Genomic DNA, 24,394 nt, shown 5'->3' with positions numbered 1-24,394 from the left:
CCACTCACCTAAACCAATCAGGGCGCCAGCTGTAACAAGAAGCAGTCTGCACCATGATGAGGTTTAATGCACTGACCACAAAACACAAGCACACAAATAATTGATTTTTTTTTTCCAGCTTTGATGGAAAAGCACATGCACTGACATCCACATAAGTACACGTGGTCTATTAAATGGCTCTAAGCTTCTTGATCTTTCCTGCTGTTTGCAGCTTCAACAACAAAAGGTGATTTTAGACACTGACCCCAGGTCAGAGACTGAATTTCATTACTACACAAATCCCTATGGGACTCAGGCTCATATATATTTGAGACCACACATCAACACACACAGGCAAACAGAAAAGCAAAGGGAAAACCAGACATATTATAGAAAAGAACAGGGCTGTGAAGGAATGCTCATCAGTACTGAGGCCACCAGCCCAAATGACAACCTCTGACCTCTTGATTCTTAGCTGCCATATACATGAGCAGAACACAAGACGGGTCCATCCCTTCAGGATCACAAAACATCAAACCTCATTTGACCTGAAGTAGGAAGAACTGAAGGGGGACGATGAGGAGACAAACAAAAGAAGAAATAAATAAGGATCCCGGTATTTGGTTGGCGAGGCGTGGGTCAGCGACTGACAGAGGGGCGCCGGCGGTGGGCCGATCACAGCTCTCCTGCGTCTGCAAACGGCCCAACAGAACATTCCTCGACAAGGCCAAGGGGCATCTGAAGACCGGGGCATCTTCCGCTTAACTTCTTAGTCAAGGCTCAACAGTTATTTGTTGTTCATTCCAGCATCTTGAAGCCATCAAACTGATCCCTTTGTAGCTAGATGACAACGCCTGCACCTTTACTGATCCTGGAACATAAAGTGAACATATGGCTCCGCCACGCACAATGACGCCCTTCGCACAGCACATGCAGCTCATTCATTAGCATGATGACCCAGTTTTCATTCATCACAAGGGTCTGATGGACCAAATTATCACACATGACACCAGACAGCACGTGCTGAGGAATGACAACCAGGCGAATAAACTCCACTGGACAAGCTTTAACTGAGGCTTATTTCATTCTCCTTTTCAGCTTTTGCAGATTCATGCACTTGAGCTAGTTTGGATTTATCATCAAATCAAAGCTGTGATAAAAAGTTGGTAAAGTCCCCCACAATAAGCTCGTGATGACACAAAAACAACATAAAAATGCTGACAAACTAACCTGAGTGAGAACTCCTCCGAAGACAGGGTTTTGTTTTGGGATTTTTTTTACCCAAGGCCTTCTCCTCTTCTGCTGCACCACCTTATTTTCCCTGAATGCTATAAAAAAGTCCCTCTCCTGTTAGCTCCTGTAGCTTATTGCTAGTAAAGTCAGCATCCACATGTCAAGGCAAAGAGAAGGAGCCTGCTCCGCCAGTAAGTCAGATGAAGATTCTGCATTTTTCTCAGTTGTAGAGCACATCTATCACCTCCCTGCCCACTTACAGCTCACTGACACAGTCCATTTGGGAAAAGACTTACTCACTATCTCCCTCCTCTTCCTCCCTCCCTCCTTCTGTATCTCTGCCTCTATTTTGTTGTCATTAGCATTAACTTGGGGGCTCCACCCAGTGGTCATTCCTTTATCTGCCTCAGCCTCGTAGACTGGAGGAACACGGACGAGTCATTATAGACCTATATTACAATAACCACGCAACTCTCTCTGAATATTTTTATATTGGAGCAAACCGGATACAACATTTTCTGTTATAAATCTGTTTTCAGAGAAATGTGAGCTATTTATCATAAAACACTGCATTACCAAAAATACAGAATAAATGATCTTCCTATATAGAACATCATACGGGTTAATACCCAAGTCTTCAAACTGGATAACAAATGCAAAACAGTGCTGACCTATTCAAGAATACATGTTGATGTTTTTTTTCTTCCATTTTAAGATAATATTGTAACTTTCTGTAAATCCCTGACAGAAAACAAATCAAAAACTGTTCATTTTTACAGATGCAGATGTACTATTGTTGTACTGCTGAAATAAAAATGCCATGCAAAGATGAAGCCAATCACTGTTTACATTTTAGAATATATATTATACAAATGTTTTGTTTCTGATGCATCCACGCATCTCTCCTGGAGACAGTGAGGAAGCTATAACCTTTGACGTGAGCGGTTCCTGTGAGTCAGCACTTGGAGCCAGACTTTCTCTCTCCTGAGCAGTCACAGGACCAGCCATACTGACCCCGGTGCAACAACGGAGTCTGTGCAGACAACAATATTGCATTTCATCCTAAGGACATTAAGGCAATAGAATTATTCTAATCCAAAAGAAACATGCCAGGACAATGTGCAGGATTCCCAGAATGCTTCCTTGTCATGTCCCAGGCAGTGTTTGTATAGCATGAGTGTACTTGTGCCTCATGTCTGCACTGGCCTGGATGAGTCAGCCGGGAGCCCTCTGCTGTGCCGGCTGCTCGCTGCAGTCCCGCGCATGACAAGTTTTGTCTGACTAGGTTCCTTGTGTTTCAGCAGTTACAGCTGGGTCTGACTTTGAGATGACACACGATGATTTCTATCCATGTTACAGCCCACTTCACCTGAAGCTGAGGTGGAAATATGCGGTCACAACAAATTAGAAAGTCATTGGAAAAGTGGGAACACTCGTTGCGTCTGACATATTTATAAAGCCACACCGAAGCCATGTGCTGCATGAAGATTAAGCAGAAGAGGTTGAAATAAATGCAATAGTAGTGAATTTCTTTTGTTGAGGTAAATGAGGAAGACAAATAATGTTTGCTTGATCATTACATTTCTTTCAGCATTACTATTGGCTAAAATATACATCTAAGAATATAATTTTTTCTACTTTCCCCATCTATATCATGTCGGCGTTAATTGGTTCCAGATCCCCAGGCTGCAAACCGCTGACCATGGAACAAATGTATGTACAGGAAAATTGAAGTGTAAAACTTTAAGGCCTCTCGCTCCTGTTTGGAGCCACCAGTGTTCCACTCATTACATGTCTGACAGTGGATTACCATTTCTGACTGGTTTACTTGAGACTTACTCCATGTACATGTGCTGGCAAGGCTGATGTTGGTGCGTCAGCACAGTGGGCAGGGATCGGCATTCCCTTTACGCCAGAGGTGGCAGCAACAAGGTGTGTCTAACTTGTTGTGTCCTTGTCTCAGGCCAATCATATTCAACCGCAGCAAGGTAATCCGTCATTGTGGACACTCTTCGATGACATCACCTGCCTCGTGGCCACAGTCACGGAGGAAAAGTTGGGGTTTTATCAGAAGCAACTGAACATGATATTTACATAGCATGAAGCGAATACAAAATTGCAAATGTGAGCAGTTGAGCTGAAGTCTGAAAAAATCCCTAACCTTCTAACCACAGACAGAAGCATCCAAAATGGTTTTGTCTGGCTCCGTAGACAGACATGAGCCTCACTACGGCTACTCACAAAGCAAATTCTGAGTGCGCCTCAGTTCAAGTGACTCTATCTGTAACTGTTGATGGGAAAGCAAATCAACCCGACAACGTCTGGAATGGAAAAACACCATCAGTCGATTAGCTGTGTTGAGACTGCTGGGACCAGAGGATGTGACTGGGTGGGAACTGGAGCTGGAGCAGGAGAAGGTATGGCGAGGCCTGCCACCGTTCACACAGCTTAAGTGTAAAGCAAACATACAAATGGCTCTACAGCATAAACATCCTGCCCACAGATACACGCACACAATCCATCCAGCAGAGCAGACAGAGAAGATTTGCTTTCTTTCAATAATCTCAGTCCATGTTAATTGTTTGCATGGGCCAATGGGACGGCTTCGCAATGTTTTTCCTTAAAAGCGGAAGTGCTATTTCTACCCACAAAGCATGCCTTTGTCCTCCGATACTTTTGGCCTTGATTCTTATCGAGGCCGCCCCACCATCAACATCCTCTCGGACCACCATAACATATCCACATTCAGAAAACACACGGGGTGGAAACTGAAAAGAGCGATAAATCAACATTTTTTGGTTTCTAACCTGCAACTGCGTGTGTCATTATTTTTCACTCTTGTCTCTGAATGCCAGCGACAGAGAAAACAGCTCATACAAAAACTGTGAGTTGTCGCTTCCTGTCAAGCAAATTGTCAGACCTTCATGCTTCCTGTTTGTGAGCGATTCCTCACACTGCAAGTGGAGTGAAAGCCATGGCAAAAACCCACCTGCCTTGTGGAAAAGGCAATAAAGCAGGCATTCTTTACAACTCGATTGCTTTGTACTATCACATACATCTGCTGTGATCTGAACGGAACACAGAGTCCTGGGTTAATGACACCAACAAAGCACCTTTTGCAAGTTAACATCGAGTGTGGAATTGTTTAAATCCTGTTTAAGGTTTCTACGGTGCCTGAAATTCTTTCATTCGAGCACTGCAGCCTCTATCATACTTTGCAAAACGTGTAAGACTCCATTCAAACTGATCACGACGAGAGAGGCGTTTACTTTGCAAATCAGATAAATAACCCACAGGATCCTGTGCAATAAAACACCTCTGGTGTGAAATCTGTGAGACCTGTAAACAGGTCTCAGCTAATCCCGTCTATCGTTGGGCGGAAAACACCCTCGCCCGAGTGGTGTCAGTCAACAGTCACAGGGCCACATATAAAGATATCCAACCATTCACACCTACAGAACATTCAGAGTCTTCAAATAACCCTGCTGTATGTTTTTGGTTTGCGGGAGGAAGCTGGAGAATCCAGGGAAAACCCATAGAGACACAGGGAGAACATGCAAACTCACGAACCAGTCAGCCAGCGCTCAATGTGAGCTAACCACTGCACCATCATGCCGCCCCATCCTGTCATTCATCAAAAAAAGAATAATATGGCTTCTCCCAAATAGGGTAATTTTGGGAGAATAAACAGCTGCCATCTGTAATAACTCAAATTTTTTCGGTAAAAGTTAATTTTAAAAAAGGACAACTCGGAACGGCACAGGCATAAGTGCTTCAATTCCAACTTTTTAATATTCTACCACAGATCAGTCCCCAAAACGGATTTAATCTTCACCATTCTGTCCCTGTACAATAGTTTCCATCTTTTCTTGGTGCCATTCACCTCTTACAGTCCCACATATTTCTATTTAGATATATTTTCAAACAGCCTGCCACTTGAATCATGAGATAAACATGTCTAGATGAATATATCATCTGGACATGGTGGAATATATCAACTGTGGAATATATAGGCCAATAAAGATGTCTGATGTGAGGCGCATCCCTAATGTATAGGGGATATGGAGTGCAGCTAATAGGGATCTTTGATAAATCACAGACAGCTGGAAAGGTTACTGCAGGTATATTAACACCGGCTTGTGGTAATTTATCACGGGGAATTTATTTCTTATATATTGATAATAATTTAAACTGCTAAATTTCCCCTAAATGCACCTTTGACCGTTCACAACTGCTGAAATATGGTACAGCTACAAACCTGGGATGTGCAAAATCATAAGACTTCACATCATCAAGTTGAATTATGTCAGAAAAAGGGGGGCTGCAACCGATGCAAAGGGAAGGCTAAAATGTGATTACGGGGGAGAAGAAGCCGATTATCAAACCACTGGGGGCATTAGTGCCGGGCAGGTCGGCTTGTTCTCCAGGAACCATTACGGCTAGCAGCGCTGCTCATTTGGGAACCATTAGTGACAACTACTTTAACTGCCCAGACCACCCACCTAAATGAGGCAGAGACAAATGGACTCGGTGCGTATCGACTGTCCCTCTCCCATCTCTGCGCCTGCGATAACAACTGTGGGCCATTTCAGGCCGAGCAAACACAACGGGTAAGTTCTCCATCAGGCGCGCACAAAAAAAAAAGAAGCAGCAGCAAATAATGGGATCGGATAATCTGACTTTCAACGTTTTCCCTAAAGCGATTAGTAGTGACGCGGGTCTTGGGGGCTCATTAATGCTGCTGGATTCAGCAGACCTGAGAGATGGGAGGTGTTCACATCAACTGGATGAATGCAAAGACTATTCATCACAGACAGGTATAATAAACAAAATCAACAATACTCATACTACGTTATTTACAAAGACAGAGAAAATTGATCCAAAAGCCATTCATAGAGTTTAAATGAAAACGTCATTGTGATTCTGGGACAGCTACCTTGACAAGCAGAGTGTGTGTGTGTGTGTGTGTGTGTGTGTGTGTGTGTGTGTGTGTGTGTGTGTGTTGCCTCCATGTTGTGACTGAAGCTGTGAAATGTCTCTCACACCTGTTGCTGCGGGGAACTCAGTCACAACTAAATAAACTGTTATTGTTGATCTTCTTCCTTTTCTATAATTAAACCACATGTCTTGTTAATGCGTAAATAATGTACTTCAACTTTGAAGTTTACAGAAATAACAATTTGGAAATTATTTAATTTCCTTCTTTAAAAAAAAAAAAAAAAAAAAAAAAAAAAAAAAAAAAAAAAGCTCACCTTTACCCTACTGGTTGCTTAAATCTGTGGTTATTATTGAATTGTTGCTATGACGCTATTTAGCCACCACAAACTAGCCTAATGCTGTTCACCAGGCCAGGGACACCGGGCTTCTGAAAAACAGCCTCACACTCGGAATAACGACGGATTACTGAGTTAAGACTCCTCTGGGATTTTTCTTTATAAACTAAAACATCGGTTTCAGGCGACATTTCAGTCCAATTTGTCCACAAACAGCCCGCACTTCCTCCGCCACTTCGCTCACCTACGCCGTCCTCTGACTTTAACACCATGCCGCCGGAGGGTCGCAGGTCCGGGTCCTGAAGTTTGACGGTGTCCCTCCGGGAGTCCAAAAACTTTACCCACACAACCGGAGTCCCACCGCGGGTTTCTCCTGGCTTATGTTTTCTGATTTTCGGGGTAAACACAAGCGGCGGCGGGTTCCTCGGAAGCGGTGGGAAGCAGAAGGGAGTGGTTTGAAAAAGAAGTTCACGGAGGAGTTTATCTAACCATTCTTTCCTGTGCGCATTCTCTGTCAAGCTGGATGAAATCAGAGAGGTGGCACTTCCGCTTTGACATTTGACAATAAAGCTACAGCAAAGTTAGTGTAACCGTAGCACGGGTAATGTTGCACTTTTCATTGCATTCATCTTAAATATTTGTCCCAACATAGGGCACCGAAATATAAACACACATATATATATATATATAGATGTATATATATATATATGTATATATATATAATATACAAACATACAATATACAAACCTATTTATGTCTTTAAATCTAATTGTAGTGTAACGTTTCTGTATGCACGACGTTTTACGTCCTGATGTTACCCCTGTAAGCGCCATTCTTCACATTGTTTTACAATTAACCAATTTTTTACCGAATTAATTGCAAATAAGCATTGCACAAATAAGTGCATTCTCTAAAACGTAATAGCGGGTATGATAGTTTTAACTTTTGTTCTGAAAGACAACGTGCTCCACATCCGGTTAAAGTCTCATTTTTGCAACTTTACCACTCTCGCATTCTCAACCCTTCGCCCCCTGTTACCTCTCTCTCTCACACACACACACACACACACACACACACACACACACACACACACACACACAGACTCTCTCTTTCTCTCTCTCTGTCTTTCTTTATCTCTCTCTCTCAAGCGACCAAAGCTGTGGCAGGAACACCGCTTGAGTGGGGGCAGGGACAGTGATAGGCACACACACACACACACACACACACACACACACACACACACACACACACACACACACACACACACACATATATCACCACATCCGCCAAAATGTGTGACTCTCTGGAGAATAAGGCCCAGCACCTGTCTGGCACAAAGACTTACATAATCCACCCACAAGCGCTGACATTTCAGACAATCTATATTGCCCACCATGACATGAATATATCTTATGTTCAAAAAGTTGTGCGTAAATGTGAAATGAAGATCATTATGCAAAGTTTATATATCCTGCACAGAAGTGTTGCACGCCTCTAACAGACATGTTCCTTCAACATGGGTGTGTCGTGAACAGTGAAACTGGTCCTACCAAACCCTGGTGATAATAGCCATCTGGTTTTTATGACACAATACATAATCCTTTACTTTGTCACAGGACGGACGAAACTGCTATTTTTTCCTCTGGTTGTCTCTTCTTAAATTAAAAAAAAAAATGTATCAGTGACAACAACATGTTGGTCTCAGCCTATTCACATCCTGCTTATTTCTGTTTATTTATCTTATTTTCATCATTGGTTTTGTCACTTTTTTATGTTGTCGTTTAGCTTTTGGTTGTCTATTTTTTCACCCTTACTGCCTTTTTTTTCATTTTTTTGTCCATTCTTATGTTGTTGTTGTTGTTGTCTATTTATTTGTGGATATCTTTTGCTATTTTCTAATTGTCTTCTAATTGCCTCTGTATTTATATTTATATTTACCATTAATACTGTATGTTTTGACTTGCGTCGACACACATCAGCATGGAGTGCAAACTGAAACGAGTCGTAAAGGAACTGTTGTTTTGACCGATAACACACATTTGCAGGGGCGGAAGTGCTGAGTGAAGACTTTTGAGTCGAAGAGCGCAGTCAGAGGACCTAAATCATCACGGAGGCTTCAACCGCAGTTTCAATTTCTCATGGAGATGCAAATGAAAACCGGACGTGGGCAAATGTTGAGAGCAGAGATATACATATTTGTGACATAAAACTGTTCTAAAAAGCAAGTTTGAAATGAATATACACAAAGGATTGTTGTGCTGTTACATAAATGTATGGTAACTTGAAAAAAAATAATAATTGTGAAGAGAATTAGACATTTACACTCAAATTGAGTTTCTCATGAACGGCTCGAAAATATTAATTATCAGCCTGAGAATAGCAACAGAAATGGATTTTTCCCCTGACACTTCTTCACCTCCTCCACCGAGTTCCACGAGAATCGACTTGGCACTTATTCTTTTGTTGATTTTTAATCGCGCTGCCAGACGAGTGAGGTAATAGATGTCGCCCGCTGTGCTTCTAACAGCTTCACGCTGTGCAGCGCTCGGGCCAGTCTCTACCTGTTGATAAATTTGGAAAGGAATGCTGCACTGGCAGCCTATCAGAGAGGACGCGCAGGGGCAGAAAACATATCCGAACCCTTTTTTTTTCTCCATCCCGCCCATCGAGTCTGAGGGTAACGTTATCAGAACATCTTAGTGAAACAAGCTGCACGGCCACTTCACATGAATGGGTCGGCTTCATGCGGCGGCGCATGAATGCCTCGGTTGTGCTCCCCGACACGGCAACCGACAATGTAGTCTGTGTGAAGTGAGCCCCGTTCATATAAAGATTCGATTCATGGTTAGGAGTTCATCCAGACCCCCGCCTCCATGACCCCTGGCTTCGCCTCTAAACTGTTCTGCAATCCAGAGCAAGTGAAAGCGGCAGCCGGTTGACCTTTAGATATGGAAATATGAAGAGTTGATATTAACACAGAAAGTGAACCGTTGTCCGCCACTTCCTGATCATGCAGAATTGATGGTAAAGTCAAAGCACGCACAAATAATGACATTTATGAAGATGGATTTGGGAGGGTGGGGGGTTAAAATGCAGCTAATTATTTAATAAATTGAACATGCGTCAGAGGGGAAGATGTTTCCTCTCCAAGATCTGACCAACACTGGATTTCTGGAATCTGCGATGACGGCTGGAAGCCTTGAACCTGCGTCTCTCCAAGATGAACGTTCTCCTCTGATATCGAAGCATGGAAGTTCTGCCCCATCGGTGTGTGAATGGATGGATGAGATGCAGTGTAAGGCAGTTTTGATCGGGTGCATGGTCCTGGTCTAGGCTTGCAAGGCTCCTTAGAGGTTTTAATGGCACCATCTGCTGGTGGATCTCGAATCAAGCAACTTTGATGGATTTTGCATTGGGTATAAAATTGAGAGATGGGGATAAAGCATGTAAAAAAAAACACCGTGATATTAAAAACCTGAGATTTTCATAAAAAAGCTGAGATTTTCATAAAAAAGCTGAGATTTTCATAAAGTCATGATGTTCTGAGTGGCAGAATATCAGAATATGACTGACACACTAAGTAATATATATATTTATATATATATATATATATAATAAAATATAAATAAAATAAATATATATATGTTTATTCTATTTATATTTTATTCTGTTGTTGCTGTTGTTCTCTCTGCTGTCTGTTTATTTAAGAATAAGAATAAGAACAACTTTATTTATCCCGAAGGAAATTGTTGTGCCAGAGTTTCAAGTAAAACATAACAATAATAAAAATAGTAGGAAATTGTATAAACAGTAAAAAAAAAAAAAAAAGGAGGGAGAATAAGAAATACAAATAAAACTGTAAAGTCTCAAAGTCAAGGCTATAACGTGTTTTAAGGTCTGAAGTACAAAGGTTTGAAGATTCTCTGCAGCTGAAGGAAGAGGAATTAAAAAGTCTGATAGCCTCAGGTAGGAAAGACCTCCTGTGGCGTTCAGTGGAGCTCCTTGGTGGTATCAATCTTTGTGGATGTTTTTTCTTTTGTCTTCTAACTGTTTCTATATTTATAGTTATATTCATATTCATTGACGCTTATAACATGCATTTGTCTCTCACTTGTAAAGTGTCTTTGAGTTTCATGAAAAGCGCTATAGAAAACCTATGTATTATTGTTATTATTATTATCATTATTATTATTATTATTATTATTATTATAACTGTTATGCTGCAGTGACAAAAGAATTTCCCCTGTGAGGATCAATATAGTTTATATTCTGTCTAATAACAGCTGCACGATATTTTCCAAACATCCAGTGGCTTATTACCAAAAGAGTTCAGAGCATATGTGTCAAACTCAAAACCCGCGGGCCAAATGCATCCTGCCACGTCATTTTACGCACACCTTTAAAGGTCTGATTGTCTTAAAATAAACAAGTCAAACGGCACATTGACCATAAACTACATTTCCTGTAATTCATGCCGATCATGTTAGTGACGGTATCCCACTGTTAGATCGCAGTGTATCCACATCAATGCCATTTTCAACAAGTGGAATTGAGAAATACAAATGTTCTCTAAATGTCCAGGAAGAGAAAAGTTGATGCAGAAGGAAGGCTGTTTCAAGAAAGATGGGAAGGCGAATACATGTTTATGCTTCAAGGAGAAAAACCGCTACGTCTTTCGTGTGATGAGGCAGTGTCAGTTGTGAAAGAGCTACATAAAACACGTAGCTAAGTATGCCAAAGTTAGCCTTCCAGAAAAACAACAAATTGTCCAAGAATTAAAAGCCAAACCACACAATGTGTTCACAAAAGCTGCACCCAAAAACGTCGCGGAGGTGAAAGCCTGCTTTGCAACAGAGCAACTTGTAAACATAATTTTTTTTACCTCTATGCAAATGCATATGTAACATTTCGAATTTGAATGAGTCATAAATTCAGAGTTATTTAACATTAAGGAGTAGTTAATTCTATATAACATTATATTTATACTGTACCCGTTACATGTGGCCCTTTGAGGGCGACCATTATGCCGATGTGGCCCTCGGTGAAAATGGGTTTAAAGCGGTTTTGCAAGATCTGGTGTATATTTGCATTTCTAAGAAAGAGGGTTATTGCAAAATTGGAGATCAATGTCGAATAAGTCAACATATTTTACATGTAAACACGAGACACGATTGCGATTACGACATGCACGGCGGACCTGCCGTTGCTCCATAAACGATTGCACAGGTGCGTTTTGAAACCCGTGCTTCCTGTTAGGAGGTGCAGTCGGGGGTAATGAGGCCTTTGGATTTGTCCGTTCTTTGATGAACCGAGCGAGAGAGAAAACCATATGTACCCGACCCGGAAAATGACCTGACAAAACCCCGCTGCTCACATGTCGCTCTTTACATGCAATTGTCACTGAGAGAAAGAAGCTGAAACACTGGAAATATTCCCCGTATGTCAGCGTCAGTTGAATACCGAACTCAGATGCTCTTTAATCACATGTGCGCACAGAAATTTTGCTTTCCGAAGCTGCGGTTCCACAAATAGATCTTAGAAAGAGGATGTGAAACGAAGGGGAGCCCCTGATAGAGCTGAATCTGCCGTTCTGACAAGTGGGATGTATGCGCCTGCTATCCATCCATCCATCCATCCGCTTCGGCCTTGCGCGGAAGCAAAGCGTGAAGAACATTTGGCTCTTGGATGAATTCGTATTGCGACGGCGCCTGACATCGCGAAAAGTTGCCGGACAACAAGCCGCTTTATCATCAGTCACCTGTGTGTTTTACGCTCGTCCGGTCTCATTTTCCGCCAAAGGCCGGAATACGCTCTGCTAGGCGCACCTGCCCTCCGAGCATCGTAACTCCTCCGGCTACTTTACCGTCATCCTCATCATCGCTTGGCCGCGAGGAGTCACGCTCTCAATGACCAAAAGTGTCGGACTCACAGAAACATTTCACGGTTTAGATGTGCCGATCTGACAGAACGTCTCCGGTAAAAAGACTGAGTCATGTTAAGCGAAGGCATCTACGCACCGGTCAGAAAGAAAATCTACGGTTGTGCATTTGAGTGCTTTTTGTTTGCGGATTTCTGTAAGGCTGGCGATTTATTTCTATCGTCGATACGATACAGAAACGGCGGACGACGATTACGTGAGTCACACATGAGTCACTCTGTTGAATCAGGATCAAAAGGAGAAGCAGAAGTATTCGCAGGACGCCGGCCCGTCTCTTCCCACCGCAGAGGAGACGGAGGCGGGACACGAAATGGAGCGGATTGCCGCCCGTTGATTAAATTACAGACAAGCAAAGAGAGTAATTAAATAAAAGAACAGAAAAATACACTCATATCACACTTCTGGGTTATGAGAGTGGTGAAGTCCCCACTGCAAACTCATATCCAGACTGTCTGTACAAAAGAGGATGAGTAAATATAATCTTATTAAGCGGCAAAACAAACACCTGCTCAGTATTGGCGCTATTCCATTTTGCCCACATGGAAATATAAAATAATTTAGATTTAATAATGAAAATGTATATTAAAATTGGTGATATGCTAACCTGAGTTCATTTAATTGGGACTCTTATGTGACAAACAATAGCTAGGATGTAGCATGATGTCCAGTTTGCGACACACACACATATATTTAACACAATAAAGTGTTTTGTGTACGAACATTTTATGCTAACTTGTTTCTAAAACTATTCTGAAAGTTTGCAATAATAGGATAGAGGACTATAAGCATGCACACACACATTTTTGCAAGCACAGATGATTGTAACGGCGACATCGATAATCACCGACAGACCGTTTCAAACTTTATCTCACCGTTTATGCTAAGAAAAGACGAAGACGAACAGAAAACGGGGACACGATGACGACATCCGGCACCGTATTTCAGATTATGTTCGCGTTCGGGGACATTTCTGCGTCTGACACTTGTGTCACTGTTGCTTCTGCGAGCAAAAAATCACTAAAAAGCGGCGGGTGCTTGGCACGCAACCTCCGGGAGGGTCTTGTTGTGCCGTCAAAGCCGGTGAGTTTGCAATCATAACATTTAAATGACGAGTCGGTTATGTCACACCGATCTGACGGCACGGCCAGATGATATTATACACCCATGATGACTCCGGCCGCTTTCGTTTTGCCCCGACAGCATTTTTTGAAACCCCATTGTCATCACTGTGCTGTTTGTTCTCACTTATTTTCCTTTCCCATGAAGCCAAAGCACTAATGAACCTCTTTTCACACATAACCAGAAGCTGATTCAGGTGTTTTGCGATCCCTCGGACGCCGTTGTTTCCTTTCGCTGATAGCTCAGTCAGCTGACCGGCCGGCTCGCTTCGAAACATCTGCACGCTCCGTGACAGCTTTGTGTCGTCACAGAAGGAGAGGGAAGTTGTTTAGCTTTACCTATTCACGTTCCAATCCGGATAATGCTACGAAGTTGCTCTTTTGCTCCGTTCAACGACACCCCCGTTAGCATAACAACCCCTGTTTACGCCTACTTTCTGCAGATCGACTCTTCCATTTACAAGCCACCATAACCTAGACTGGCCTAAAACCCTGGCAATGATAATGGGAAACTCCCCACAGGAATATTAGAAGTGAAGAAGCCTCTTGGATGAGGGGTGAAATGTCTTCAAGTGAAGAAATTCAAGATTTCGACAAGAATTCACCGTGACCTAGATGACCGAGAACCTCCGCGGAGTAGAAAAATACTACAACACGGTTCTTCTCACGCTAACTAACTTTGAGTCCTCTTTCTTTCTGTCCATAAATCTCCCCTCTGGCAGTTCCAACCTCAAACCATCTCGGTCTGACCATCCCGATCATCTCCATCCTCCTCACTTCCGAAGGGAACCCCAACATCTCTGCTGCCTCCAGCCCTGCTTCGTGTCTTTAGCTCAATGCCACCGTCTTCTAAACCCTACATGAAGGTACACGAGGTAAACACTTGGCCTTCGATCACAAAATTAGCCATACGTTTAATGAGACGCGTGTCCATTTGAAGATATCGCGCAACCACAAACATTTTGTCTCCGTAAGCGGACGAGTAGTGTGTGACCTGTCGGGGGGGCGGGTTGTGTTAAGTGAGTAATAATATAAGCCCGGAGTGTTAGCGCATCGGGGTGGAGCTTTAAGTCGTGCTAAACGAAGAGTGCTTCTTAAGCTCGACTAAGTTCTCTAATTCCGCACAGGTGGGTGCAGAAAACACCCTCGCTCAACAGGTTCCCGTGTAAATTAAAAGCGATTTTTAATGTTTGTTCTATAAATCGACCTTGAGTTCAAAATGTGAGAACCGTCTCTGACTTTACCTGGAGCTTGCTGGACCGCTTTCACCGCCGGACAGAGGAAAGTCTGAAAGCTGGACACGCAGAGCTCGCTCACGGTCCCCATGGCTCCCGGCTGCGGACGAATCGCCGTTGGCAGTCGTCGGCGGCTGTCCGAGTTCCTCTGGCGTGTCGATTCGAACCGAGATGGAGAAAAACGAGAAGTTGCGGAAGAGCCAGGTCCGTCCCCCCCCCCCCCCCCCCCGCCCTCCACAACCCTGCGACAGCTGACAGCTCTCCCTGCCGTTCGAGTCCGCGCGCAGACGCCCAGCCGCTCCGTCCCGCTCAGTGTCACTCTGCTTCAGTTAATCCCCGGTCACAGGAATCCTCGGCTCCCGCGGCTGATCTCTCACCCTCACCTACTTTCTCCGCCCCGCGCTTCACCCTGCAACTTGCGAGGGAGCCGAAGCCACTTCTGCTTCTTCCCTTTATGTGCTTCAGCCTCTCGCCCTCCTCCTCTGCTCACTCATTCTATCCAGCTCTCTCCTTCCCACTTGCACTCTCCTGCCACTTTCCATACTAATCAAGGCGGATATTCTCAGTTCGCGCCGATGCAGGAGTTACGTTGCAGTTTTAAACAGCAACGGGGATCTCTGTTTGCCTTTCTACCACAACTATAGTCAACATTTTTGCTACGAAAATCGTTTGACATAAAAAAAAAATCAAGATTTCATCGTTGCCTGGCAACGTGCAAGAAGTGATGTGTTACACGAGGGAAACACGGCGTCATTCACGTGCTTTGATTTGTTGACACCTTTTGAGATTATTTACAACGCGGTATTTGTATTTGAAGATCTCGGTGGTTCGTCCCCCCAAAAAAACTGGACTCTTCCTCAAAGCACGCTGACGTACAGCGTGCACGCAGACAATCTGGGACGATCAATTTATTCCAAGCACGGAGGCGTTCAAAATCAACAACTGACTTTATTTTGGATTTGTATTTTCTGTAATGCAAAGCAGGGGTGTTTAGCCGTGCAATCAAACCGACAGCACTCTGACCGCCGCTCTGAATTAGCCTCAGTGACAGTCGCACAACAAGCGCGCTCTCCGAGTGTCGGCCCGTAATCTCCCGACTCTGCCCGCTCTGTCAATCACGGCCTCAAGGGCAGCGCATAAGCAGGTTAAATGGCAATTACGAGACGCAAACACGGAAGATCACGCGCCGCTACTGTGTCACATCAGGCCTGTCGATCACCCCGGCGGAGTTCACCGCCAAAGGGTCCGGGTGTCACAAGCTGACCCCTGCGTGAACCGCACACTCGGTCGCTGCTCTCTTTAAAATGCTGCAGCTGCACATCACCTCTGCTTTGTCACGGGAGGAACAGAAGCACGCGGCCGAGTCAGCGCAAACCTTTATCCTCTGCTTTTTACTGGGTTTCAATCCGCCCCCCCTGCGCCGGGCCAAACATCACCTTTCTGAATCACAGGGTGCTGCGAACAGGTGGGTGGAGGAGACAGACAGAGAGATAGATAGATACATACACACACATACACATGCACACACATACAACAAATAATTACATGCATATATTTATGCATGCATATTGTACATGGATACATACAAACACACATAAACACACACATACACATACATACATATATGCATACGAACACATGAATACATGAATATATGCAAGCATACTATAAAAGCATGCATATAAACACACACACACACACACACACACACACACACACATACATACCTACATACATACATTAATGCACACATGTATGCAAGCATACTGTAAACATGTAAATATAAACACACACACACACACATAGACATACATACATTCATGCACAAACGTATGCAAGCATACTATAAACGTGTAAATATAAACACACACACACATAGACATACATTGATTCATGCACACACGTATGCAAACGTAGAAACATGCAAAAATATAAACACACAAACACACACACACACACACACACACACATACATACATAGGCATACATAGGCATACATACATTCATGCACAAACGTATGCAAGCATACTGTAAACGTGTAAATATAAACACCCACACACACATAGACATACATACATTCATGCACACACGTATGAAAACATGTAAAATGCAAAAAAATAAACACACACACACACACGCACACACACACACACACATAGACATACATACAGTCATGCACACACGTATGCAAACATAAAAACATGCAAAAATATAAACACACACACACACACACACACACACATAGGCATACAAACATTCATGCACAAACGTATGCAAGCGTACTGTAAACGTGTAAATATAAACACCCACACACACACATAGACATACATACATTCATGCACACACGAATGAAAACATGTAAAATGCAAAAATATAAACACACACACACACACACACACACACATAGACATACATAGAGTCATGCACAAACGTATGCAAGCGTAATATAAACGTGTAAACATAAACACACACATAGACATACATACATTCATGCACACACATATGCAAGCATACTGTAAATGTGTACATATAAACGCACACACAAACAAACACACATTCATGCACACGCATACATGTATGCATGTATGGAAGCATACTGTAAATGCATAGACACACACACACACAAGCATACACACACACACACACAAACACACATTCATGCACACGCATACATGTATGCATGTATGGAAGCATACTGTAAATGCATAGACACACACACACACAAGCATACACACACACACACACAAACACACATACATACATATGCATATACATATGTATGCACACACATATACACACACCTTACAGGGCTGTATGGACTTAACATTAATATTGAACTTGTAACATCTGCATGCAAATATTCACAGCTGGATTGAATAAAAAGTAACCATCATTCATTCTCCGCATGGAACAATGGTACCAGAAAAAAAGGTGCTTCTGTCAGCCCACCAGCATAACATAATTACTACGGATCCCACTCATGTCCCCTGTGATGCATTGGTAATACCATATTAATACTGTATAAGCTCAAATCTTCGGGGTTGCTTTTCCGCAGCTGAGCCGGCAATCTCTGCATTCAGGTGCAGAGTGATAAGGGAAAACTAATTTCTCTGTGGAAATGCGTTTTCGCATTACAGAAGTGATGGCGCGACCAAATTAAAGTGATTAAATGTGCACCTGCAGCTTAAGACAGACATCCCCACTTGCTAAGAACAGCGCCTGCATGGACGGAGTCCTCTGCCGTCCACGCATGCAGGCCTTGATGTGGACGTGGGTGGTTATACATACGTGCCACCAGGTGGGGAGAGCGTGCAACAACAAGAACTCCTGCAACTGAATTTTGAATTCACCTGCCTTCAGAGAGCAGAGCTCTGACTGAAACAGAGCATAAAGACGATTGACAATGCTACGGAGTTTCCGCTATGAAATATCACCGGTCAGGAATTTGTTTTTTTCCGCTCAAACATGACATATCTGTAGTTAGCAATGTAGCATTAGCTTCACGGTTTTACAAAATTAATTTATGCATGTTATGTACTGTTGCGTGTTGTCCAACAATGAGGAAGTGATGACTGTCATAATGTCATGGCTCATTATATATACTGCATATATACAGATATATATTTAGACACATTTACATATATATATATGTGTGTTTATATGTACATATATTCCAGCTGTCATCGGGTGAGAAGTGGGGTACACCCTGGACCTGGTAGTCAATCGCAGGGCCACAAATACAGACAAACAATCACTTGCTCACTCATTCGGAGTAATTTTCCATTTTTTTTTTTCCAATTAACGTGCTGCATGTTTTGGGACTTCGGGAAGAAACCTGGAGGAAACCCACGCAGACACGGGGAGAACGTGCAAACAGAAAGCTCCCCTCGTCAGAATCCAACCAGGGTTCTTGGCGCTGTGATGCTAAACCGCTAACCTGCACCTCCCATGTATACACATATGTATGTAAATATGCAACAAACACCAACATACACACACCTAAACAAAAGCAAAAAAGTGCTTTGTGCAGCTTCGCATTGCAGTTAAGGTATGCAACGACTCTAAACGTGGGAAACGGCACTGAAAAAAAACAGTGCGAAGTTCTTGTTTACGTGCGGTTGGCATGGCAGCAGAGTCTCCTGAGTGCTGGAAAGCACCTCCCCTGCTGGATGGAAGGCCTACAGAGATGTCAGCGATGTGCGGCGGTCCAACTCCTACGTAGCAGCCTAATGTTAGCTTCACCTCTAGTGAGTAACAGCCGGCTGGACGGGAACAGAACAAACACTTCAACTGGGGCGGTTCTACTTCACTATGGAGGACAGAGCTTAGAACTAAATATAGATCAACTATGCAGAGAACCGTCTTCTGGATTTCCAGTTTTCCGAGCCATGAATCCCTTCATCTTTTCCTCTTTGCAACTGATGTCGTTTTAAATAAAAGGCAACATTTGGGGGGGGGGATGGGGATGTTTTATCCCTGTGAAACTTTGAGTGTGTTTGCTGGCTTTCCAGTCTGAATCACGCGTTTATTTTCAGACTGGCTTACACGGGTTTCGCATTCGGAGAATTGATATTTGCTTTGAAAAGCCAGACTTCTTTTTAACCTTTTGATTTTCCCGTCTCCCTTTATTTTATTTCTTTTTTTCTATCAGCGCGAAGATATGCCCGCGCAAGTCAACAGGGATTTTAGCTGCTTTTAGTTTTGACAGTCCTTTGAGCTGCTCAGAATGTGAGAGGAGCTCAGCTCTGGATGAGACCTGTCTTATCACGACGGGAAAACAGCATTTTTGAACGCCGGCGTGAATGAATACGCTCCTCTCATCCGAATGACCGGGCTTTGGGTGCGAGGGGGCGAGAGGGGGAAGGCCGAAAAGTGTCGGCACCAAACATAGGGAAGAATTACTTCCAAGGATGTGACGACTTGCTGCCAAGCCTTGAATCGCGGGATACCCGCTTCATGCGTATCACTATAACAGATGCAGGGTGTGGCAACGGCGAGCGGAGATCCTGTCCTGAATCAACGGTTCGATGTCTGTCGTCCATCACGGAAAACCCGGACTCCACCTCACACTGGATGCACAGCGGAGCAGCTTCTCCAGCTCCGCCATTAAACGGAAAGATACGGGAAATCTTACCTACCTCGTGCCATAAGCCTGTACAATAACCCGCTCCAATCAGTTACTGCACTACGTCATATTCCCACTTTGCTTAATAATAATTCCTATATATTGGTAAATTTTGAGAGTACATTTTTAATGGATTATACTTCAGAGTTTATCTATTTTATCTTATATATTTTATTTTTACATTTTATATTTATTTGCTCATATTTTTAGCTATTTTGTAACTGTCTTGTCCTTGTATGTCTTGTTGCGGCGGATAAACAATTTCCCAAGCACACCGGATTGTGAAAGTACATCATCTCATATCTCATCTCATCATCTTCTTCTTCTTCTCCTTTTGTTTTTTCCCTTCAGGAGTCGCCACAGAGAATCAACCTTTTCCATCTAACCCTATTCTCCGGATCCTCCTCTCTCACACCAACTACCTGCATATCCTCTCTCCCGACGTCCATAAATCTTCTCTCTGGTCTTTCTCGAAACCTCCAAATCCAGCATCCGTCTACCAATAAATTGACAATATTGACTTCTCTGTACGTGACCCAACCATCTCAGTCTGGCTTCTCTACCTTCTCTCCTTTCTTGCTATATTTGTTTCTATGTGACATTTGAATGGTTTAATGTCTCTGTAACAGTCGCTATACATAAAAGTGATAATGAATGAGGTGATAATGGCTGAATGAATAAAAGACAAAAAAATACCTCCTGCCATGTAAAATCACCATATATTTGTCACATAAGACTGGCCTGTATGGATTACAAAATAAGATAAACTTTATTGATCCCCATGAGGGAAATTCTTTTGTAACAGCAGCGTAACAGTTCAGTGTCAATAAATATGAATATAAAAATAAATTGAGGCAACTAGAGGACAATTACAAGATAGATGGACAATAGAAAATAGATAGATAATAAAAAAAAAAAGCACAACCAAAATGACAACAAGGATAGGAACATAAACAGAGTGGCAATAGCAACGACAAAAATAAACAAAAAAAAAAAAAAGCACTAAAAGAATAAAATAAAATAAAACGAAATAAAAGAAGAAATAGAGAAATAAAAGAAGAAATAGAGAAATAAAAAGCAATGCTGTTACTGAGGACAGATGGGCTACATCCATGCTCTTCGTTCTGAGAACGAAATATTGGAATGATTTGCATTCACTTATTCAGATTCACGAAAGCGCGGTTTGGCTGAGGAGGCGTCGTGGAGAGCGAGAAAGTTATTGGAATGTGCCAGAACATCGGAGCGTCGCCATCTCTCAGGCCTCACGCCCGCCCAAGAGATAATTACGTAATCACTATCTGATTCTTCACAGCCGAATTTGCAAAGACGGGTAACGTCTGGGAACGGAAGCGAGCGTGCAGTTCAGGGATGGTGACAAGCGTCATCCTTTGCTCTTTAGCAACTGGATGAAATGACTCAACATTTGCATCAAAAGTGCAACTCCGTGACCTCACATGCATTTCTACTTGAAATTTTTGAATGTGACTACCAGCCCTGCCTTGCTCTTCTTTTTCTTCTTCTTTCTTTTTTTTTTTTTTTTTTTTAGCACAGCATCAAATCTTGCAATGAGGCCAGAGCTGGAGGTTTCTATTTTGGGCTGCCTTATGCACAGAGAAAACTAAACTGCTGAATTATTGAGACGGAGCATCTCGCGCGTTGGCCGGGCTGCACCAACAGCTCCTCCAGGCCTGACATCATCAACATGGTTATTCTATAGATGATGTCACGCAAGAGAATTCCGTGTGTGTGTGTCAGCGATGAGGCCATGCACTTTGCTCATAGGGCAGTTTGGGAAATGCCATTCACACTGTACCCAATATAAACTTTTTCTATTTCCCACTGCAACCCTCCCCCTTCCCCAACTCTACCTATAATATGTAGATTTTCAGTGCCTGTGATTCTGTCAAAAATGCAGCCTGATACTTAAAAATTAATCAAGCAGATCTTTTTCAGTGAACACCACAGAGGCCACCTGTTTTGCCTCCAAAAAAAAAGTGCAACTTCATTTCCTGTGTTTACATTCAAATAAAGACACATGGGAATAAACCCCTGGTGACATTAAAGATGTGATGCTTGCAGTGGAGTGGGACGAGTCTTGTGCATCGGAGACACATCGGGATTCAGACAGATGTCAGACAGTCTACAAGAGAGTGGACCGACCGTAACTGCTTCCGTGATCCATCCCGGTGGTCCTGATGCTGCAGGGAGGCGTCACAGTCCGGATGTCTTCGGCCGAGCGCCCGCGGCGATCCGGATCCCCTCCGCCTCTCAAGCCTCCTCTCTCCGTCCCACCTTCTGTTACCGGGTCTCGATGCGTCGGTTCCCCCTCCTCCTCCTTCTCCTCCTCCTTCTCTTCCACCACCTCAACCGAGACGCGAATCCCGTTCGGTTTGTCCAACGCGGGCTTCCGTACGAACCTCCTCCTCCTCCTCCTTCCTCGTGTTCACCGGTAGAGCGTGCTGGGCCCGCCCACACCGGATGTGACGTCACCGTCACACTGAAACAGAGCAGAGTTGTACACATGTTCTTATGGAAAAATCCAAAAACCAAAAAATATTCAATTTGATGTCTGAGATTCCTTGTGAACCACCAAGTTAAATACATTTTATATATTCCCCTTGCAGATTGTATTTTTTTTTTTAAATAAGTTGTAGATATGTTCAAAATATATAGTTTGATGTCTGAGATTCCTTGTGAACCACCACGGTAAATACATGTTATATTCCCCTTGCAGGTTTTTTTTTTTATTAAAAAAAAAGTTGTAGACATGTTCAAAAAATATAGTTTGATGTCTGAGATTCCTTGTGAACCACCACGGTAAATACATGTTATATTCCCCTTGCAGGTTTTTTTTTTTTATTAAAAAAAAAGTTGTAGACATGTTCAAAAAATATAGTTTGATGTCTGAGATTCCTTTTGAACCACCAAGTTAAATACATATTATCTTCCGCTTACAATGTATTTATGTTTTTGTTTTTTTTTTTAATTTACCTATTTATTTGTTTTCCTTTTTCTTCGAGCATTAAACATTTCTCACAAACCTTGTATACTGTTAACTTGTACAGTTAAGTGATTACATACAGAACAAATGTCCTTATGTTCTTTGCTTCCTCATCCCCAGTTGTTTCATTGACATTCGATTCTACCTTGCCATGTTTTTTTTTTACATATGTATACGTGTTTATACTATTTATGTTCAATTAAAAAAAAGAAAAAAGTTGTCGACATGTTTTGTTCTGCCAAGTTCGTCATACAGTAAAATAGAACGCAAAAATGCCGCAGAATTTTACATTAGTTCAAAATAATTTTTAAAGATAAAAAACAAAAAAATACTGTTTTGTGAATATTCCCTTAGATTCATTAAGCTAGATCACATTGTGCTCCCCTTGCAATTTTTTTATTTATTGGGCCCTAAAATTTTGTTTTCCATTGTTCTACAATAATTACTCTTGAGGTTATATCATCTTACATCAAAACATATTTTTCCCCACCAATTGTCATCTAGATGTTATGTGTGTTTAGATTTAGTCATGTTTGTTCATGTTTTACAAGCTAAATATAGAAGGGGAAAAAATGTAGACAAATGACATAAGTGTTCATGCAGGAACATCATCTTGAAAGTCATCGCCTTTCCAGGCATCATCACCACCACAGAGCAGTGCTCTAAACTCACTTGTAATGTAGCGTTAATGGTTTAGTTCTAGGAAAAAAAAAATTAAGTCACTTAACGTTACATGGAGGAGGCCAAAGTGTTTGTTGGGTTAGGGTGGAGCTGCTCAGAGTTCCTTTTACAACACCCTAGCGCCTTTCCACAAAGGTCACAGCACAGATGCACCAGCGGTGCAGAAAGCTCTTCTGGGGAGAAACCCATTGAGGTTTGACTTCCGGTTTCTACTAATCATTAAGAGATGGGCTTAGAGAGCTGCAACCACTACAGCATTGAATATGCAAAAGTGCTGCTTTATCGAGAGGTTTCCTTCCATTCAAAATGTGAAAAATAAATACAAAAGGTGGCGCTCGAAAGATCTGATGCTCCTTGATTTGGGAGTTAAGAGATGAGAGAGACTAAGAAGCCGAGCCCTGCAGCCTCCTGCATGCAGATGAGGATTCAGCGAACGGTGTGAATAAGTAAAAGGTCTGAATCATCTGATTAATAGTCACCAGGTAAAACCCCACAAAACACAGATTCTGTCGACAGCAGTTCAATCACACACACACACAAAGTGAGCAAGTCTCCTTTGCAAGAACGGGGGATCGGTCCTCATGTGGCTCCACACAGCTGCAGAGTAGATGTCAAGTTGAATTTGGGTGTTTTTTTTTGTTTTTTGCATCGTCTCAATTTCACACTTTCACTTTAAACGCGGCTGAGGAGCCGATTCAGAAAGGAAGACGAAACCAAAAACCCCTCTCACAAAAGTCACAACTTTATTGCACCTTTATATTTTAACTATAGTTTTATTATGAAAGGTCTTTTCCTTGGTCAGAAAAGGTGG

At 42.6% G+C, this 24,394-nt stretch overlaps 1 protein-coding gene across 4 annotated transcripts in view; it reads right to left on the bottom strand.

The window, feature by feature from the left end:
- Positions 1 to 22,251, bottom strand: part of cyth1a (cytohesin 1a) — a 40,009-nt gene extending 17,758 nt beyond the window's left edge. The window contains exon 1 of one of the 4 annotated variants that reach the window (XM_086176082.1): positions 22,062 to 22,251. In XM_086176082.1, coding sequence (XP_086032208.1) covers positions 22,062 to 22,083 — 22 coding nt within the window. In that variant the 5' untranslated portion in view covers positions 22,084 to 22,251. Of the gene's footprint in view, positions 1 to 1,209; positions 1,473 to 6,729; positions 6,996 to 14,785; positions 14,969 to 22,061 lie in introns of those variants that run through there. The other 3 variants (XM_086176079.1, XM_086176080.1, XM_086176083.1) reach the window with 3 other exon arrangements.
- Between the last annotated feature and the right edge of the window lie 2,143 nt (positions 22,252 to 24,394).

Source organism: Fistularia commersonii, chromosome 28 (genome assembly GCF_037954325.1).
Source record: "Fistularia commersonii isolate RoL2024-O1a breed Wild chromosome 28, RoL_Fcom_v1.0, whole genome shotgun sequence".
NCBI classification, from domain to species: Eukaryota; Metazoa; Chordata; class Actinopteri; order Syngnathiformes; family Fistulariidae; genus Fistularia; species Fistularia commersonii.
Note: the sequence above shows the minus strand (reverse complement) of the source record. Positions and strands in the feature narration are given on the sequence as shown.